This window comes from Pelobates fuscus, chromosome 12 (assembly GCF_036172605.1).
Source record: "Pelobates fuscus isolate aPelFus1 chromosome 12, aPelFus1.pri, whole genome shotgun sequence".
Taxonomy (NCBI): domain Eukaryota; kingdom Metazoa; phylum Chordata; class Amphibia; order Anura; family Pelobatidae; genus Pelobates; species Pelobates fuscus.
The window spans coordinates 85,009,235-85,028,565 of NC_086328.1; the positions used below are offsets into that span (position 1 = coordinate 85,009,235).

The 19,331-nt window shown below is 42.1% G+C and overlaps 1 protein-coding gene across 2 annotated transcripts in view; it reads left to right on the forward strand.

The window, feature by feature from the left end:
* LOC134579051 (sodium/calcium exchanger 1-like) overlaps positions 1-8,133 on the forward strand; it is a 70,809-nt gene extending 62,676 nt beyond the window's left edge. For both annotated transcript variants that reach the window (XM_063438183.1, XM_063438184.1), the window contains exons 5-7: positions 4,469-4,568; positions 5,643-5,915; positions 6,959-8,133. In XM_063438183.1, the coding sequence (XP_063294253.1) occupies positions 4,469-4,568; positions 5,643-5,915; positions 6,959-7,335 (750 nt within the window). In that variant the 3' untranslated portion in view covers positions 7,336-8,133. The remainder of the gene's footprint in view (positions 1-4,468; positions 4,569-5,642; positions 5,916-6,958) is intronic.
* The last annotated feature ends 11,198 nt before the right edge of the window (positions 8,134-19,331 follow it).

Below are 19,331 nucleotides of genomic sequence, written 5' to 3' on the forward strand. Positions count from 1 at the left end.
AGAAAGGGCACAAGAGGAAGACATGGGAAGGCGAAATAAGGAGCATGGAGAGATAGGCTTATGGGCACAGGAGAGAGAGATGGGAAGCTAGGAGTATGATTCGTGTATAATACCCATAGTTACACACCCTAATGCAGTATGCTGTGCATGCCTATGACAGTGCATATCATAAAACCTCTCTAATTGTGTATTCCTACTACGAAAAAACTGTTAAAGATTTTTCCCAAGCACCATGACCTCTGATTTGAAGTGGTCATGGTGCTTGGCGTTTGCATGTGCAGTGTTTCAATATGAAAATAAACAATTAAAGTGATAGTGCTTCGATGTATATACTCACAATGCATATCATATCTGCTCTATACGAATTACACATTACTATTAAAGTACATTTGCTATCCAAACCTCCTCAAATGTATACTTTCGTGTGGTTACCTCCAAAGAGGCATCTGAAACAGGGGGGCAGAACGGGGTGTTGAACCGAAAATAAATCTGGTCTGGACTCCAAACATACATAGAAAAAAGTTGGGGGGCACACTCAGGACATGCATTTCTCAGCAGTGGTGTTACTGTATAGACCAAAAGTTATACATAATAAAGACTAAGGAACAGCGCACACATAGATTTCAATTTTAAAAGGATAGTTTAAATCAGATAGGTACCTTACTAGCTTAGGAAGATAGGTACCTTTTTCATGTGTTTTCTGTGTAGTGAGGTTCTTGTAACTAGGCTCACAGTCACTCAGTACTCAGAAGAGGCACTGCATTAAATAATATTTCATCCCTATCTTTGGAGAGGCTTACTTTTTCTTGTGTGCACCCAATATCGATGTGACTGGCAAAGTGGCAACCCATTCATGTCTGGTAAAATAGGGATACTGCAGACTGTTTTAAAGTGCTCTTTGATCGGGCAAAGGAAAATTTAGAAATTTGAGGAAATGACCAGGCACACTGGACAATCCTTTAAAGATGTTTATTCACAAATCAAACAGGCAAGAGTTTGGCGATATTTCTCAGAAAAGCTCATCTGAAGCCAAAATATCATCTGTTCTGTTTGTGAATATATATTGTTTTTAAAAGATTGTCCAGTCTGCCTGCTGATTTCTTCAACTATAAGAAGTTTGGAGTTAGTTACCCTCCACAATGTGGCACCTGTCCTCCTTTGGTGTGTGCCATCTGTGACAGAGCTCCCTGTACCCGGGAAATCTGAAGCGCTACTGCCCCAGTCACTCTTCCTATTCCGCTGCAGCTTGTCATCCAGGCAGGTATCATCCCCTATGCCTATTATTCTGCAGCAATTGCTATTGCTTTTACAAAAGCACTTGCAGCTCTCAGGCCTAGCTCTCTTGATTTATCTCAGGGCTAGAGGGATTGTGCAGCTAGCCAACAGGTCCAAAGATTCTGTCATTAGGATCCCTAAAAATCCAAACAGGACACCCAGTTCCAAATGGAACTAACATGCTAAGCTTTATTTTTTACTTGGGACTAGCCCATTTACTTATTATATCAAGCTTGCTGTGACAAACTTATTAAACTACAAATAACCAAAACATGTCAGAAAACATACAGGGGATTATAATAAAATAATAACATATTTATAAAGGGGTGGGGAAGACAATTTTAAACACAAACTATCTCTGCTGAATTACAAATATGCAAATCTACCTGAATATGCAAATTAACAAGCCTTGCTATTCAGGTAGTGCATATAGCTGTTGCTAACAAGAGAGGGCGCTATACAGGCTATACATATATATAGCCAAATCCACTTATTTGGTAACAAGCATCAGCAGTAGGCATGTGCATGGGAAAAAAATTTGGTTCGGCATTCCGAAATTCGGGATTTTCACAATTCATGACTTCGGCAATTCGGCACTTCAAGACTTTGGAACTTAGGCAACTTCGGCACTTCAGCACTTCGGAACTTCGGCACTGTGCTACTTAATCCAACAATCAGAGAGTTATGAGTCAAATTACACAGCGTGGGAAAATTCCAAAGAACTTTCCCACGCTGTGTAAAATGACACAGAGCACTCTGATTGGTGGATTTCAAACCAACCAATCAGAGTGCTGTGACAGGTAAATGTAGAGACTTACCTGTCAGTCTCTTCATGTACCTGTCAGAGCACTCTGACTGGATGGCTTAAACCCAGCAATCAGAGTGCTCTGAGCCTAATTGCAGGGCGGGGCAAGGCTTTATAAGCCTTCCCCGGCCCTGCAGAGCTCAGTCTGCGCGGAGCCCTCCATGGGTGAAGATGGATTATTTTTTTTGTGCTCGTTTTTTTTTTTTTTTATATAATTTCGTCGGTTATTATGGATTTTTATTTGGCCCTTTTTGGGGCTGAAAAAAGAAGATTTTAGAAGAAAGAAAACATAGAATGGTAAGTTTTATTTATTTTCTACAGGTTCTTAGTTAAAGGCCCCCCCCTCATTATTTTTAGGGTGAGGGGGTAGGTAGGGGGGATAATTTTTATTGGGGGGGAGGGGGGTGACTAGGGGTTTGGGGACCCCTAGTCACCTGGGGGGGAGGGGACATTTTTTAGGGCCCCCACCCGCCGCTCAAGGGCTGGGGCCAGGGGGGAGGACCTTAGGTCCCCCTCCTTATTAGTATTTAGGGCCCCCACCCGCTGCTGAGGGATGGGGGCCAGGGGGGAGGACACTAGGTCCCCCCTTATTTTACTGTAGGGCCCCCACCCACCGCTCAGGGGTGGGGGCCAGGGGGAGGACATTAGTTCCCCCCCTTATTCCAATTTAGGGGCCCCACCCGCCATTCATGGTTGGGGGCCAGGGGGGGAGGACATTAGGCCCCCCTTATTCTTGTTTAGGGCCCCCACCCACCGCTCAGGGGTGGGGGCCAGGGGGGAGGACATTAGGTCCCCCCCTTATTATAATTTAAGGCCCCCACCCACCGCTCAGGGGTGGGGGCCAGGGGGGAGGACATTAGGTCCCCCCACTTATTCTGATTTAGGGCCCCCACCCACCGCTCAGGAGTGGGGGCCCAGGGGGAGGACAATAGGTCCCCCCCATTATTTTACATTAGGGCCCACACCCGCCGCTCAGGGGTGGGGGCCGGGGGGGGCTTATTTTTTTTTTGGTTACAGTGAGCAGCCACAGGCTGCTCACTGTTTAATAGACATGCCCCTACTCGCACTATAGCGAGTAGGGGCATAATTTACTAATACTAAGTAATCTTTACTTAGTATTAGTAAATTTGGCTGAAAGACCAATTTAGGTCTTTCAGCCTTTTAGTAGATAGCTCCCTAATACTGTGGGAATTAGGGAGTTATCTACTTATTCATTCCTGTCATTAAACTGACTGGCCAAGTAACTTACATTTTATATGAATGTATGTTACTTGATTGTTGTAAGTGTTGCAAATGCTTACAGCTGAATCCTGGCTATGTTTGTATACTTTTTATTTAAAATTATTTACAATGTAGCATTCTTCTTCTTTCACTGGGTAAGTATATTAGTACTTAGGCAATACTGTGCTTCGGAATTTCGGCACTTTGACAATTCGGAACTTCGGCAACTTCGGAACTTCGGTGTGGTGTATCACCAAATTAATATATATATATATATAACAAGGTTCATCTACATTAAAAGGTATTTATTTAGAAGACAACAACACAATACTATAAATGTATCACAAACACACAGCCCAGACCCACGGAGCAACAACCCTTTAAAATCTATCTATCTATATAGTAATCCCCTTCCCCACACGTTTGATCTCACCCACGGTTAGGCCGTCACATCTAGTAATGGCTCACTGCTGCAAGTTCGACATCACATCCACCAAGGAAGAAAAGTAAGCAACAGAGTATAACATGGTTCACCATGCTAGCACATGGCGTCTGCACATCTGCTCTGCAGCACAGCCAAGAAGGAACAGGGAGGAATGAGGATAGGGGGAAGTGGTTATCTCTTTCCTGACTTGTAAAGGTATTGAATTACCCAATTACCATATCAAAGGGTAAAGCTTATCCCCCTGTAAGAAAGATCTACATGAACTTGGTCACATGACCCCTGGTCACCATATTAGTTTGATGACAGAATGTCACCTTATTCGGCACTTCGACACTTCGGTAATTTCGGAACTTCGGGACATCGGCAATTCGGCACTTCAGCAATTCGGACATTCGGAAGTACCCGAATGTCCGAATTGTCCGAAATTCGTCTGAATTCCTATTCGGACCGAAACGAATTGCACATGTCTAATCAGCAGGACACGAGAGCACACAAGACAATTAACAATATACAACACATTATAAAGATCCTGAACCTATAACCTTTTGTGTAGCAGCAATTGTTTGGTGACAAAGCTACCCGAGAGATAGAGGAAGGGAAAACATAGCAGATTATAAAGAACATTTGTGTAAATAAAGAACAGACTTAGATTGAGACTGGACAATGTTACCAGATGTATTCATGCCTTCTAGTTACCCTTTACCCCTTTGATTTTTACACAGAGCACAGTGGACAAGCTGATTAAGAAAGCCAACTTAGCTCTTGTAGTTGGAAGCAGTAGCTGGAGAGAACAATTTGTGAGTGCGGTTACTGTCAGCGCAGGTGAGCACCCCACACATTTGAACACTCACTTTATTTTCAAAGCCAGCATACTTAAAGGAACACTATAGTCACCTAAATTACTTTAGCTAAATAAAGCAGTTTTAGTGTATAGATCATTCCCCTGCAATTTCACTGCTCAACTCACTGTCATTTAGGAGTTAAATCACTTTGTTTCTGTTTATGCAGCCCTAGCCACACCTCCCCTGGCTATGATTGACAGAGCCTGCATAAAAAAAAACTGGTTTCACTTTCAAACAGATGTAATTTACCTTAAATAATTGTATCTCAATCTCTAAATTGAACTTTAATCACACACAGGAGGCTCTTGCAGGGTCTAGCAAGCTATTAAAATAGCAGGGGATAAGAAAATCTTAATTAAACAGAACTTGCAATAAAGAAAGCCTAAATAGGGCTCTCTTTACATGAAGTGTTTATGGAAGGCTGTGCAAGTCACATGCAGGGAGGTGTAACTAGGGTTAATAAACAAAGGGATTTAACTCCTAAATGGCAGAGGATTGAGCAGTGAGGCTGCAGGGGCATGTTCTATACACCAAAACTGCTTCATTAAGCTAAAGTTGTTCAGGTGACTATAGTGTCCCTTTAAAGCTCACTTAAGCTTTTACATTTCATACTTGGCCAGTCCTTTCCTTTTAGTGATCAATGAAAACACAAATGTTTAACACGTTCCTCACATTACTAACACTGCTTTGTCCCTTTCTTGCACACATTTATCCCTATCTTGGCATGATTCCCATCAAATATCCTATCCTTTGTATCCCATTATCATCACGTGCCCATTTTCCAATCTTATGTTTGACCTACTGCTTTTACTCTATTGGTCATTCTCTTTTTTTCACTATTCTTTGTCTTCTTTCACATTATCTTTAAAACTCATCTTTCTTTTTTTCATTTGAATTTGATTTTTTTTTTCATCCATACTACTGACCATCTCCATACTTTCCTTTGCCTCTTCCTTTCACACTTTTTTCTTCTTCGGTGCTATATTTGCCATTCTGTCCTCCATATGTTTCCCCCTATTGCTACCTTCCTGCATGATCTGCCACCACCGGGCAGGAGATGATGATGATGAGGAGAGCAGTGAGGAAGGGCTACCTAGTTGCTGTGACTACATCATGCATTTCCTGACCGTCTTCTGGAAGGTCCTCTTCGCCTTTGTTCCACCAACCGAATACTGGGGGGGCTGGGCCTGCTTCTTGGTCTCCATCGTCATCATTGGGATCCTCACTGCTGTCACTGGCGACTTGGCTGCTCACTTTGGCTGTACTGTGGGGCTCAAGGACTCTGTCACTGCTGTAGTCTTTGTTGCTTTGGGGACATCTGTGCCAGGTATGGATTGTTATTTTTTTATATCTTGTAGTTTGGTACTTTTCCTTTTTTAAACCCCTTTGTAACCTTTAAGGGTTAAGTCTATTTACATGAGAAGACAATGAGGATTTGAGGGTTTTGTGGATTACATTTCTTTTTGTACGTCTAAAATTGTATTTTTTTTTATTTTTTACAGCTTTTTTTTTTTTAGTTAACGAACACCTCTCCCTTCTGAATATGTTTTAGATTTAGGATTAGAAAGGACTTAGAATATGGCTATTGTGGAAATAGTATATAAAAGATATAGTGTGTTTTGTGACAAGTAGCTCGGAGACCTTATATATGGCACCTATGCTCTATTTATAAGGTACTCTGTTCCTTCAGAATATAGATGGAATAGGTAGCCTGACTTGTGGACCCCCAACTTACCTTCTATGCATTACTTTCACCCCAAGGCAGAAGGAGTAGAAAAGAGAGCAAGGCCATGCAATGGGGCTCACTTGGTTTTATTGTCCACCAAATCAGTAAATTTGGTTTGAAGGCTGAGGTAGACTAATTCTTGGTAAATCAATGGTTGTTAGGAACCACGTTAGCTTTTTTCAGGGGAAAGTTTTCTCCTTTAGCCCTTCTCAGTTACTATAGGTTGCTAGTTAACAGTTGTTTGTTATGTGTTTCGGGAAGCTCTACTTTCCACATCCCCAATAAATATACACCATAATTAATGGGTTGTAGTTGGAAGTCAACATGTAGGATCCACTGGTAAGTAGCTTGAGGCTAATTTCCAACTGTGTGATGCCTTCACTGATTAATTATTGTATCAATGTCAGCTTCCAAACGAACCTACATAAATGCTGACCAATATGTGCATTATAGAAGAACAGACATAATAAGATAGCAGCATGGGATGAATTTTGCACAAGTTGAAAGGCAAATTGTGGAGAGCGTAGAGAAAATACGTGAAATAAAACGAATTGCATACAAGATAACACTTCTTTTTCACCATATTAAGGCAGATATATTTTGTCCATGATAATTCATTTTCTCCTTTTCTATTGTATCTTCAGATACTTTTGCCAGCAAGGTGGCTGCAGTCCAAGACCCTTATGCAGATGCTTCCATTGGTAATGTGACGGGCAGTAATGCAGTGAATGTTTTCTTGGGCCTAGGAGTAGCATGGAGTATTGCTGCTATATACTGGGCTGGAAAGGGACAAAAATTCTTTGTTGACCCTGGAAGCCTGGCCTTCTCTGTAACTCTGTTCACAGGGCTTTCCCTCGTCTGTCTCTCCATTCTCATGTACCGTCGACGCCCAAGTATAGGTGGTGAGTTAGGAGGCCCTCGCGTTCCCAAAATTCTTACTGCTCTTTTATTCCTGGGACTTTGGCTAATATATATCCTTGTTGCCTCACTTGAGGCCTACTGCCACATCCAAGGATTCTGATGTACTTCTGGGCAGCTAGCTACTGCAAATCATCAAAATTCTGTCTTCCCTGTTTCCTTCTGGGTTAGTAATTTGGCTGCCTCACCACAGGTAACATTAAAACCACAATCTGATGAACTTAACCACTTCAATGACAGAGAGCACAGTTATATTTTAACTTCACAGGCAACTATTACACCAGACAACTTTTTCAAGTTCAATATTCTTTCTGAGGCAATAACTGACAACTGCACCGATGAAATTCAATCATAAAGATGGAGACAATGCCTCTGCCACGTACAATTAATACTTACCTCTACAATCCAAGACACAAGTATGACTACTGAAGATCCCCAGGCTTCCACTACAGTGCTTTTTCTGGGGCGATTAAATCAAACAGCACAATTTATCAAGATAATTACCACATCCAGGGCTTCCACTGCCCCAATGGGCAAAAATAAACTGGTCTGCATTCCAAGGACCTATAACAGAATAGAGACATTGTAAACACAACACATTTGTGCAATTATTGTTATAAGACATTAAAATGTAACAAAGGGGAGAAAAAGCAGACATTGAAGAATGTATTTTCTTAGTCGAGAAAAAGTCAATGCAAAAACAGACAAACTGAGAGATATAAAAAAACCTAATAAAAAGAAGTAAAATGGGTTGGGGAAACACTGGATAAACGATGGAGAGGAAAGGAGAATGGGAATATTTAGCTGATGTATAGAAGTGGGCGAGGATGCATAAGGCACATATGGAACTAGGAGGATTGTGATAAGTTGGAAAAGAGAGAAGAGCCAGAATGAGAGATATGAAAAACATAAATGAGAATCATGTTAAGAAGCATTTTAAAGGTACACTCCACTGCCCAAATACAAAAGAAAATCTCTGTTTAGTATATATACCTTCAATGAAAACATTCATTTAATTATGGATTGTTCATTGGGAGTATATCTGAAAAAAGCTTGCAAAAGATGCAGTTCTCTTGTCTGGTGCCTTTGCAAACCCTCCCATTCTATCCTCGTCCAGACTTTCTGTGGCTGTCCAATCACAGACTTCCCAATGCAGCACAATGAAAAATCTTTACAAATCAGGTTCTCTGGGCAATTGTCTGCCTCTTGAGTTCAGCTTCACTGAGCAAACAGACCAGGAAGTAACAGGACCTTTTGTCTGATTGACAGCCAGAGGGATGTGACAAGTTCAACTTATAAAAGTGCCAATTTCGATTGAAATCTGTACTCTCTGTAAAATAATTTTTAAAAATACACTCTCCACACATAAAGCACTTCAGCAAGCTAAAGTGTTATAGGTGTTTGGAGCGTTCCTTTAATAAAGAGAAAGAATAGCAAAACATGGGACTGAAGAGATGCAGGAATAGTGAAATTAGTACATAGTGATCCGGGAAAAAGAACAATAGTGAAATGGAAGAGAATGTCTAAGAAATTAGATTACAGTGTAGGTTGTCATGACGTCACTACGATTGTGTCTTGTAAGTTTTTTGCACGGCAGTTTACTGTATATTCTATATCGTGTGTGTGTCTGATGCTATGTACTGTACATATAAGATGTGTTTGCTTTGTAACGTGTGATACTAATAATATGTTTTAAGTTTGTCATGTAAAGTGTAAGGTACGTGCAGCTCATTTATAAGTACCTGTGAGTGTCAAAATCTGGTGTGATTTTGTGTACAGGTGAGTGTGTCATGTACACTCTGGCCCTAATTTACTAATCTGTAGTATTCAGAACTGTATCTTTGTTTGATTTCACATGTGAATGACCCTAGTAAACAAAGTACAGGTATCCTCATATGGGTTGTATTTGTTGAGCATATAAGGAAAATTTGCAGACCACTGGTAAATATGGAAGACATATTGTGGGATCTCCATCTCATAACTGTAGTACAAATATTTTCTAAACCAGGGGTCAACAACAAGTAGGTCCATAACTGTATAGAGCTACAACTGCCATGGTGCTTTGGTAGTCACTTGGAACGATTGGACAATTTGACAAGGCAGTAAATGTCTGCCAAGGCATTATGAAATTTGTAGTTTCACAAACGGAAAATAAAGCTAACAGCTTGCTATCCCTGCAATAGACATTGTCAATATTACTGCTACTGCTACCAAAAGACAAAAAGCAACAAAAAAAAGCTTTTTATCAACAACTTTAGCTGCTGAATATGATGAGGCTATTTTGTGGGCATTATGTGCTCAATAAATGGAATTAAAATCACCCCATCCAATGTTTTCAATTGAAAGTATAGCTATCGGTTTTGAATTTCAAAGGGTTACTCCAACCACCATGTCTACTTCAGTGATCTCTAGTGGTCATGATGGTAGGAGCCTGGGTGTGCAGTGTTTCTGCTTGAAACACTACACATGCGGAGTTATGTTTCATTTTGTGCCAGGGGTTAGTTGTCTAATGTCAGTTCTATGCATATTTAACAGCTGTCGTCAGCGAAAACAGTGTGCTGGCAAGAGACGTAAAAAAAAAAACTACCCCCTTGCAGACAGAAAACCAGCAAGGGGAAGTTAGGTTTCCCCTCCCTCCCTTTGGGCACTCCCTCCACTACAAGAATATGTTTTTTGTTATTTTTAAATAAAATCTACCTCCCACCCACTACCCTGCTCAGATTGCACACAAAACAGCCGTCTGTGAACGGACCACACAAGTGCAGTAATGTCAGGAAGGGGGAGTGGAGATCAGCCCTGGGACTTTCACCCGATGCTGGATGTCAGGTTAGTTTTAAAATCGTTTTACATTGATTGGGGGGCTGGGGAACTAATAGTAATGCTCCATACGGCATTGTAAATGTAAAAATATAATGTTTTGAAAAGGGTTGAAGAAACCCTTTAACGGTGATAATTAGCTTGCATTATACAAGGGAATATTAATGATGCTTTCTATGGGAGTCCAGTTGGGTCTTACTGTGGTCATTGGACAAAGTGCCCACGGTTGCTACATAGATATATTATTTAGACTTATGTTACTTGTATAAATATTTTTGCAGACAGTTTGAATTTACACTTTAGTAAATATTGGCCAAATTGTTACAATTTTTCAGGGGTGTGTATCTTGTTTGAGGATTGTGTGTGTTTTTGTTTAGACATTGTTCTGTATGTAAAACTTCTAATGGTTTATATGTTTCAGTTCATGTATGTGCAGATAAATTGTCACAGGTGATGTAAATGTTTACCAAAACATTGTGCTACTTTGTACAAAAGGAACTGGCAGCTCTATGGTGCTTGTGGATCAGGTAGATGCTGAACATTCTACATTCTGTGCTACATTGTATCCTGAATGCTCTCTATCATTTGTATGTTTTATACAGAGTTCTGGTTAATGTCCGTCTTCAATGCCATAATGTCCTGAGCGATTTCTATCGTATGTACACCATAATTTTTTTGGATCCTTTCCATAATGTGTGCCATAATGTCCTGGATGCGCCTTCATATCCTTCACCATCATATCTTCATCTTGTGGCTGCCACAGCATTCTGGATGATCCAAATCGTGTGTGTGTCTCAGCATTCAGGAAAAGCTTCATTATTTGTGTCCAGTGTGTCCTGGATTATCTTCATCTTGCTTCTATCATCATGTCCTGGGGGATGTCAGTCCTATAGTTCCTTGGGTGAATCCCATATTGTGTGCATCATAGTGCTCCCCAACCCAGTCCTCATGGACCACCAACAGTCCAGGTTTTGTCAGTATCTCCATTGGAATAAAACAGGGAAATACATAAATCCTGGAGTGTTGGTGGTCCATGAGGACTGGGTTGGGGAACACTGCTCTAGATGGTCTCTTGCATGCTACCTACTGTCCTGAATGATGTTCATCTTGTGTGTGGCACATTCCTAGTGTGATCTCCCTCTCTTGTATACTATTGTATTTGGATGATATCCATAGCTGGTGTACTGTAACTTCTTAGAAGATCCCCGTCTTGTCTGTGCCACAGTTCCCTGGATGATCTTTATTTTCAGGGTGTTCCACACTACCCAGAATGCGTTTGTATGTTTGTGTTGCTGAGCGTCTGGAGTGGAGAGTTTTACTTTATGTTTTGGGCTCACTTCATGCTCTGTGTGCTGCACATTCCCACTGTGTTGGGTGCTAACGTCATGCGGTGTGTGTGTGTTCATGCTGCGTGCGCTGCAGAATGTCCACTATGTTGTGGGCCCTCTTAATACATTGTGTGTTGCAGAGTTCCCGCTGTGTGATATATTGTGTGTGTTCCTGCAGTGTGTTTTGCAGAGTTCCCACAGTGTGGTACATTGTGTGTGTTCATGCACTGTGTGTTGCAGAGTTCCCGCAGTATGTTACATTGTGTGTGTTCATGCACTGTGTGTTGCAGACTTCCCGCAGTGTGTTACATTGTGTGTGTTCATGCACTGTGTGTTGAAGAGTTCCCAGTGTGTTGCACTGTGTGTTGCAGAGTTCCCGCAGTGTGTTACATTGTGTGTGTTCATGCACTGTGTGTTGCAGAGTTCCCAGTGTGTTGCACTGTGTGTTGCAGAGTTCCCGCAGTGTGTTACATTGTGTGTGTTCATGCACTGTGTGTTGCAGAATTCCTGCAGTGTGTTACATTGTGTGTGTTCATGCACTGTGTGTTGCAGAGTTCCCACAGTGTGTTGCACTGTGTGTTGCAGAGTTCCCGCAGTGTGTTACATTGTGTGTGCTCATGCACTGTGTGTTGCAGAGTTCCCACAGTGTGTTACATTGTGTGTGCTCATGCACTGTGTGTTGCAGAATTCCTGCAGTGTGTTACATTGTGTGTGTTCATGCACTGTGTGTTGCAGAGTTCCCACAGTGTGTTGCACTGTGTGTTGTAGAGTTCCCGCAGTGTGTTGCACTGTGTGTTGCAGAGTTCCCGCAGTGTGTTACATTGTGTGTGCTCATGCACTGTGTGTTGCAGAATTCCTGCAGTGTGTTACATTGTGTGTGTTCATGCACTATGTGTTGCAGAGTTCCCACAGTGTGTTGCACTGTATGTTGTAGAGTTCCCGCAGTGTGTTACATTGTGTGTGTTCATGCACTGTATGTTGTAGAGTTCCCGCAGTGTGTTACATTGTGTGTGTTCAAGCTGTGTGTGTTGCAGAGTTCCCACAGTGTGTTACATTGTGTGTGTTCATGCACTGTGTGTTGTAGAGTTCCCGCAGTGTGTTACATTGTGTGTGTTGTTGGTTTACCAGATCAGTGTTTCTAGGTCACTGTGATCAGGTCTGCACACTGTAGTTCATTGGAAAGGGCTTGGTTTGAAAATGCTGCCTGACAGCATGTGAGCTATATATGGTCCTCTGTGAAATCAATTAATAAATTGAAATGGTTCCTTTGGGATCCTAATCTATAAACAATTCATGGATTTTGTAACAGGTGCACAAGGATTCCACATACAGTCAGAAAGCACTTTCCAACCCGGCTTAGCTTTCAGAACTGCCAAACCTGCTGCAGAAACTTGTGGATCTATTGCTTATAATCTGTTTACATTTCTGTATCATATGAGCCTGCCATTGGTCCTCTTCAATCTGTATGTTCCCCACTACATATGTATGGCACTCAATCCCAGGTTTTCACCAACATTTTTATATTGCAGTTCCCCCAGCGTTACCCATCATGTTTGTAGTATCATATGTGCTCATTCAATGTGTATATGTGTTATATAGGGTTGTACGTGGTCAGACCTCGATCTGGCAGAGTCACCACAACTCTGGAGTTTTGTCTGTCAGAGGCAGTAAGCAGACACAGCCACTGAACCATAGCCGCACACAGCAGAGCAGGGGCTAGGTAAGGCAGGCTCAGGGCCTCTCAAAAGGGGGGATTCGCATAATCTATTGGGTGTATTTTCTAGTTACGCCACAGTAGGCCGTCTAAATTATTTATTTTTTTAAATCCCGTCTCTTTCCCATCATCTGTGGTTTTGTTACACAGAGGCTTTGGTAAATTCTCTTTTTGTGTACATTTGCCACAAAGCATCCTGTGTGTTCCCACCATGTATGTTTATTAACAGTATTTTGCGTGTTTCCTACTGTGTATTTGTTACACAGTGTCTAGTTCCAGAATGTGTGTCTGTATTTTTGAGACAGTTTTCTGGGTATTCCTCACTGTGTGTGTGTGTGTTTAGTTGGGCAAAGTGTTCAGTGTTGTTATCCAATTATACAATGTGCAATGTCATAGATGGTGCTCACTCCAGTCCTCAAGGCAAGCCAACAGGCCAGGACATTCCCAGTGCTATTTTTTTTAGGTGATACTGGAAAATGTGGACTGTTAGTGTGCTTTGAAGACTTGGTTGGGTACCATTCCTCCACACCACTGATGACCAACTGATGTATGTGAACTTTGGACTACATTCCCCATTATACTCAAACAAGACAACCAAATAACTGTGCATAATAAGAAATGTAGTTCATAAGAGATAATGTGCCAAAGGCTAGGCACCACTGTTCATGACATATGATTGGTGCCTAGCACAGAGTAATAAGAGTTCTAAGCCAGAGTTTCAAAACCTGTGATAAGACTGCTGTGAGTGACATTAGTACGATTTTTTTTTTATTAAAAAAAGTTTCTTACAACTATGTATAAAAATGTGTAAAATAAAATATGTGTTGTTTGTGTTTTTCCTACCCATGAGGTAGTGTTATTGGGTGGGAACCAATATGGCATTATGGGTGTATTGTTGGAAAATCTTTGATATTACAAACACTTCATGAGTAGAGGTTTGTAGTTCATCAGTGTTAATATTATGGGAACATGAGTGGAATTATTTAAACACTATGGGTAATTTTTTCTAATGAAGCTTAAACGCACTGTTCTAAATCACTGTGTAAAATAATATTAATTAGCTCCTTGTCTTTCCTCCTCCTAATACTGATCCTCCTCTTTCGCTCTCCCTCCAAGTTTGTGGTACCAACATCAGTCCATCCTTGCAAGCGCGCTGTCTTGGCGTCATACTTGACTCTGGTCTCACCTTTGAGCCTCACATCCAGCATGTTGCCAAATCCTGTAGATTCCATCTTAAAAACATAGCCCGCATCCGCCCCTTTCTTGCACCAGATACTACCAAGGAGCTTGTCCATGCTCTAGTAATTTCCCGCATGGATTATTGTAACCCTCTCCTGATTGGTCTCCCCAATAGCCGTACTGCACCCTTACAGTCCGTAATGAATGCTGCTGCTAGATTGATTTTCCTCTCTAGTCGTTTCTCTCACACCTCCCCCCTCTGCCAGTCCTTACATTGGCTTCCTGTATGCTATAGGAGTCAATTCAAGGTACTAACTCACACCTATAAAGCACTGAACAACTCTAGCCCCTCTTATATCTCCTCACAGATCCATAGGTATGTCCCTTCTCGGTCTCTCCGTTCTGCCCGTGACCACCTCCTGTCCGTTGTCCGCACTCGTACGGCCAACTCGAGCTTGCAGGACTTCTCGCGGGCGGCTCCCTTCCTATGGAATAGCCTGCCTACCGCCATCAGACTCTCCCCTAGTCTTGCATCTTTTAAGAAGTGCCTTAAAACCCATCTCTTTAGGAAAGCTTATGGCCTCCAAGACTAACCCTTACCTCACATACCTGTCTCTTGCCCTCTCCTAAAGGGCAGCCCACCTTATTTGATTGTAAATTCCTGTCCTAATGTGTTTTACACCCCACCTCCTATAGAATGTAAGCTCGTTTGAGCAGGGTCCTCTTCAACCTATTGTTCCTGTAAGTTTATTTGTAATTGTCCTATTTATAGTTAAATCCCCCTCTCATAATATTGTAAAGCGCTACGGAATCTGTTGGCGCTATATAAATGGCAATAATAATAATAATAATAATAATTATATCAAATTATTTATCGAGGAAGGGAGCACTTACTTTTCACTGGTTTTCAATAATGTCTTTTGGTCCCAATGTTATAGTAAGCAGGTTTTATTCACTAAACATTGATTTGCAGTGACTTCAAACGGGAATTGCTTTTGAGGCCGCAATTATGGATTTAGAACACTGTCATCACTGTCCTTTATTGAAAGAAAATAAAGGGTACAAACCAAAGCAGTACAAAACATTTACAATATCAATCACAGGTAAGCTACAGGATGCAGAATACAGCAGAACATCTAGCTTGGGAAAAAAAGAAGAATTAATAGGTTCAACGTAGGTGGAAGAGCTATAGGGCACAGGATAAACCTTGCTCGAGAACATTTTTTTTTTTATTTTTTTTTTCATTCTTTATTTTTGCTGTGCATGCAGTAACAACAGGCTTGCAGAGCCACAACAGCAACTGCAGGCTTTTTCATAGCATTTTACAGTGTGGCAGATTAAACAGCACATTTTTTTTTAAGAACAAGAAAGTATCTGACTTTTGAACATCTGTAGATTGCTTTAAACATACTAAACTAGACAGGCTTATGGTTGATTTCGTTACGTTAAGATTATGTGGAGTATATAGCATTACATTCCTGAGGAGTACAAACATTTATACATATGCCAGGATTATAATTGTTTGAATTCTTGCTTTAGTGCAGAATCAAAATGAGCTTGACAGGTAGGAGAAGACAGAGGAGAGACACAGTGGGAAAACATTGCGTTTGCGGACATCTTAGCATTGGTTATTACCGTTGTGTGTCATATACGGCAGCTAGCGAAACTATGCTGTAAATTGATATGCGATATACATATATATTGCTAACTGGGATGGTCAGGTAGGTGAGTTGGTTCACCGGCATCTGCCAGTGTCACTATTCCTAGGACATCATGCTAGGGTGTACATTTTTAAATCAGTGTTAGTTGGGTAGTGCTAGCTAGATTAAATAAGCATAAGCCCCTTTATCTGTTGCAATTCGAAGGTTATCTAAAACAATTACATTTGTTATCCCGCTATATTGCATGAGAGTCCTGAATATTTATGTGTGTCAGAGGCTGCTCGGTAGGGTCATCTGCCGCCCGGTGCCCAGAGTCCAAGTTTGTCCCCCACACAGTCTTCCCACTCAGCCGATGCCGACTCTGGAGGCTTGCCAGGTGTGCTTCCAGCTCGTATCTTGGGTGATGGCTTTGGTGGCCCCCTCATCCATGATCCCAGGCTGAGATGTCGCTCCAGCAGTGCTCCGCCTGGTGTACCTGTGGGCAGCATTGTGGCTTGCCGCTTGAGTGGGGGTCGGTAGGTAGGCGCTTCGCTGATCGCAGGCTTTTGGGACAGGTGAGTTGCTTGTTTGCAGTGCTTGCTCGAGGAACCGGCTCCCGCGCGTGCGGGAGAGAAGGAGTGCGCCCGAGTGTCTCGGCGCTGTTTCCCGCCATTTAGATTTTTGGCGTCTACGTTGCCGGATGGCTGCTCTGGAGGCTAGAGGTAAGAAGGCGTATTGTCGGCGGCGAGTTGTGGGGCGTATACATGTAGCCACCGCTTTTACCGCTAAATGGTAGGCCATTCCACGTCCGCAAAGCACTGTCCAAAAGCCCCTGCAGATCCGGTCAAAAGCCTCCAGGGGAAGCGTTGGGCTCTGCGTCTTGGGCCTTTTCCGAGGCGCCATCTTGACCGCGCTCAGCGGTGCATTGCCCCTGCAGACGGTGTAGCCTGTTAGTTCGGCCCCAGGCCTGGTCAGTTCACCCTTTTGGGACCGGGATATCCCCCACCGGTCCAAAGGTGGGGGGTCGGACATTAGCGTATCCGTTTGGGGGCACCGGTGTCGGGGAGAGCGGCCGCCTCTCCCCGGCTCCAGCCCTAGTAGGCCGCACTTGGCGTTCCGCTCTCCCGGCCCCGATGGGTTTCGGAGTTGTTCCGTTCGATTCCGGGGTGCACCCCCGACATGGGTGGTGCACCCTGGTGGGTTCTTGGGCTTTGTAGCCATCGCTTTGACCCCGATATTTGCCCGCCAGGCTGGAGCTCGTGGTGTCCACGTCTTTACAGCTAGGCTGTCAGGCTCCGCCCCCCTCGAGAACATTTTTAAAAATAATAAAATTGCAAATGGATTAAAAGTTTTGGTTTTAATATAACCAAAATATACAACAGCTGTTAAATGTGAGAATGTATGAATTCCATACACATATGTGGTTCATAAAGCAATAAAGCAGTTTGATGACACAAACAATCACGTAGATGAAGAATAAATGGAGGACAAGTAAGTAACTCTCGAAAACCAGATAGAGCAGTGGGTTTGATAAGACGTAGAGGTGGCAAAGGTTAGCTTCTCCATAACCCTGGTCCATTCCCCTCTCTGTCCGGTCACCATGTGTGAGTGCTTAAAACCTTTTTCCAGTATTGGAGGATAAGTACATGAATAGCAAGGGATTGAATGCCCACTGACAATGTGTGATGGTCAATGGAGTTTTTTTCTCCAAAAATGTAAAATAATTTGCACATACCTACTACATATTGGCTAGTGTGCTGTAAATATCAGCAGCATAACTGACATATTGAGAAATATTTTATGGAGTACGGAACGAGTAAGGTACTCGTTCTCATCAATAGATTGTGGATGTTTACCTGAGTTGCTAGAATAGTAGGGGAGCATCGGGTAAAAATAAAGATCTTGTGCCAGTCTTCAAATGTAATGTCCAAGGCAAAATTGTTTTATTTAGACTCAAGCCATTTAAAGTACAGTTGGACATTGAAAAATATACCATATAAAGTTGAGCAACAAATATCATACCAGTGTATATAAGTAAGAGAGTCAATGGACTGGGTTTTTTTATGTTATAAAAAGGAATAAGGCAACAAATCCTACATTGGAAAAAGGAAACAATTTGCATATAATTATATGTATTCTATAGAAAAACATACTGCAACAGGTAAATATACAAACACCTCTTAGAGCTCAAATAAAAACGGAGGCTTGAAAGCCTCTCTAAGTAATCAGAGATTTTTGTTGTCTTTCGCCTACCCAAATGAATGTCTTAAAAGTTGTTTTGACAGAGGAAATGGAGGCTTTGGGGGAATATGGATTGTAGGAGCTTGCACAAGATACAAAGAAATATATTCATTTTGTAGGACATTAACCCTTACAAACCAGTGAAAATAAGGTAGGTTCCATCCAAGGTTCTGTTCTCAATTCCCCACTGTACTCAATGTAAACTACCTCTCTTGGCAAAATAAATCATTCCTTTGGCGTCCAGTAGGACTTTTATGGTGATGACAAGCCAGTCATAGCCAGAGGACGCAGACGGACAGGCAGGCGGCTCATGGAACAAGAAGAGCTGAGTCAGTCAGGCAGACGGCTGACTGATTGCAAAGACAGTGAGGGAGACTGCTCCCTTGCGTGCCCTGCAGTGATGTCGGGTACCGGAATATGACGTCACTCCAGCCCCAGCTTACTAAACAGCGCACAAGGGAGCAGAAAAATGATAAGAGCAGCCCCACTGGACTCCAAGGAAAGGTAGGGAGGCTGGGTGCACAAATGTAAATAAATAAAAAATATGATGTAGTGGCTATACCTCACTCCCAAAAGGGGAGAGAGGGTGTCACAGCATCCAACCTCTTATATGGAGGATGGTCACCTAAACTGTGCTCTCCAAGAGGGGATAACCCACAAAAAAAACACAAAGAACAGAATAAATGCCAGTATGATCCACAAAAAGGGAGGGATCGCATTGGGAGAGTGTACAGTAAAATAGAATAAACAAACAAAATAGAAACCCTAACATTAATAAACCTAAAATTAAAATGGGAATAGCCTAGTAAAACTGTAGTGATAGTAAAAGAGTCCTAGGTGGGAGTGGACAGTAGAGAGGATAAATTAAATTGTCTAATGTACAGATGAATTGAACTTAATCGTCCATTAAACTCTACTCCTGGACAGAGGGAGGTCCAGGTATGGAAATGCTAAAGGAACCACTTCTGTACAGTATATAACAGTCTATTGAGAATGAAGCATGGAGCTATGTATGACACATAGGTAAAACAATCCAACGATAAGCAAACCTTAGGGGGTCCCAATGTAGTATATATATTGCACTGTCCCTTGTTACCTCGGCACCGCACAAAGCTAGTGCCTACCTGAACCAACGAGCCCTAGAACTACAAAAAAACCTTACAAACTATAAAGTGCATAT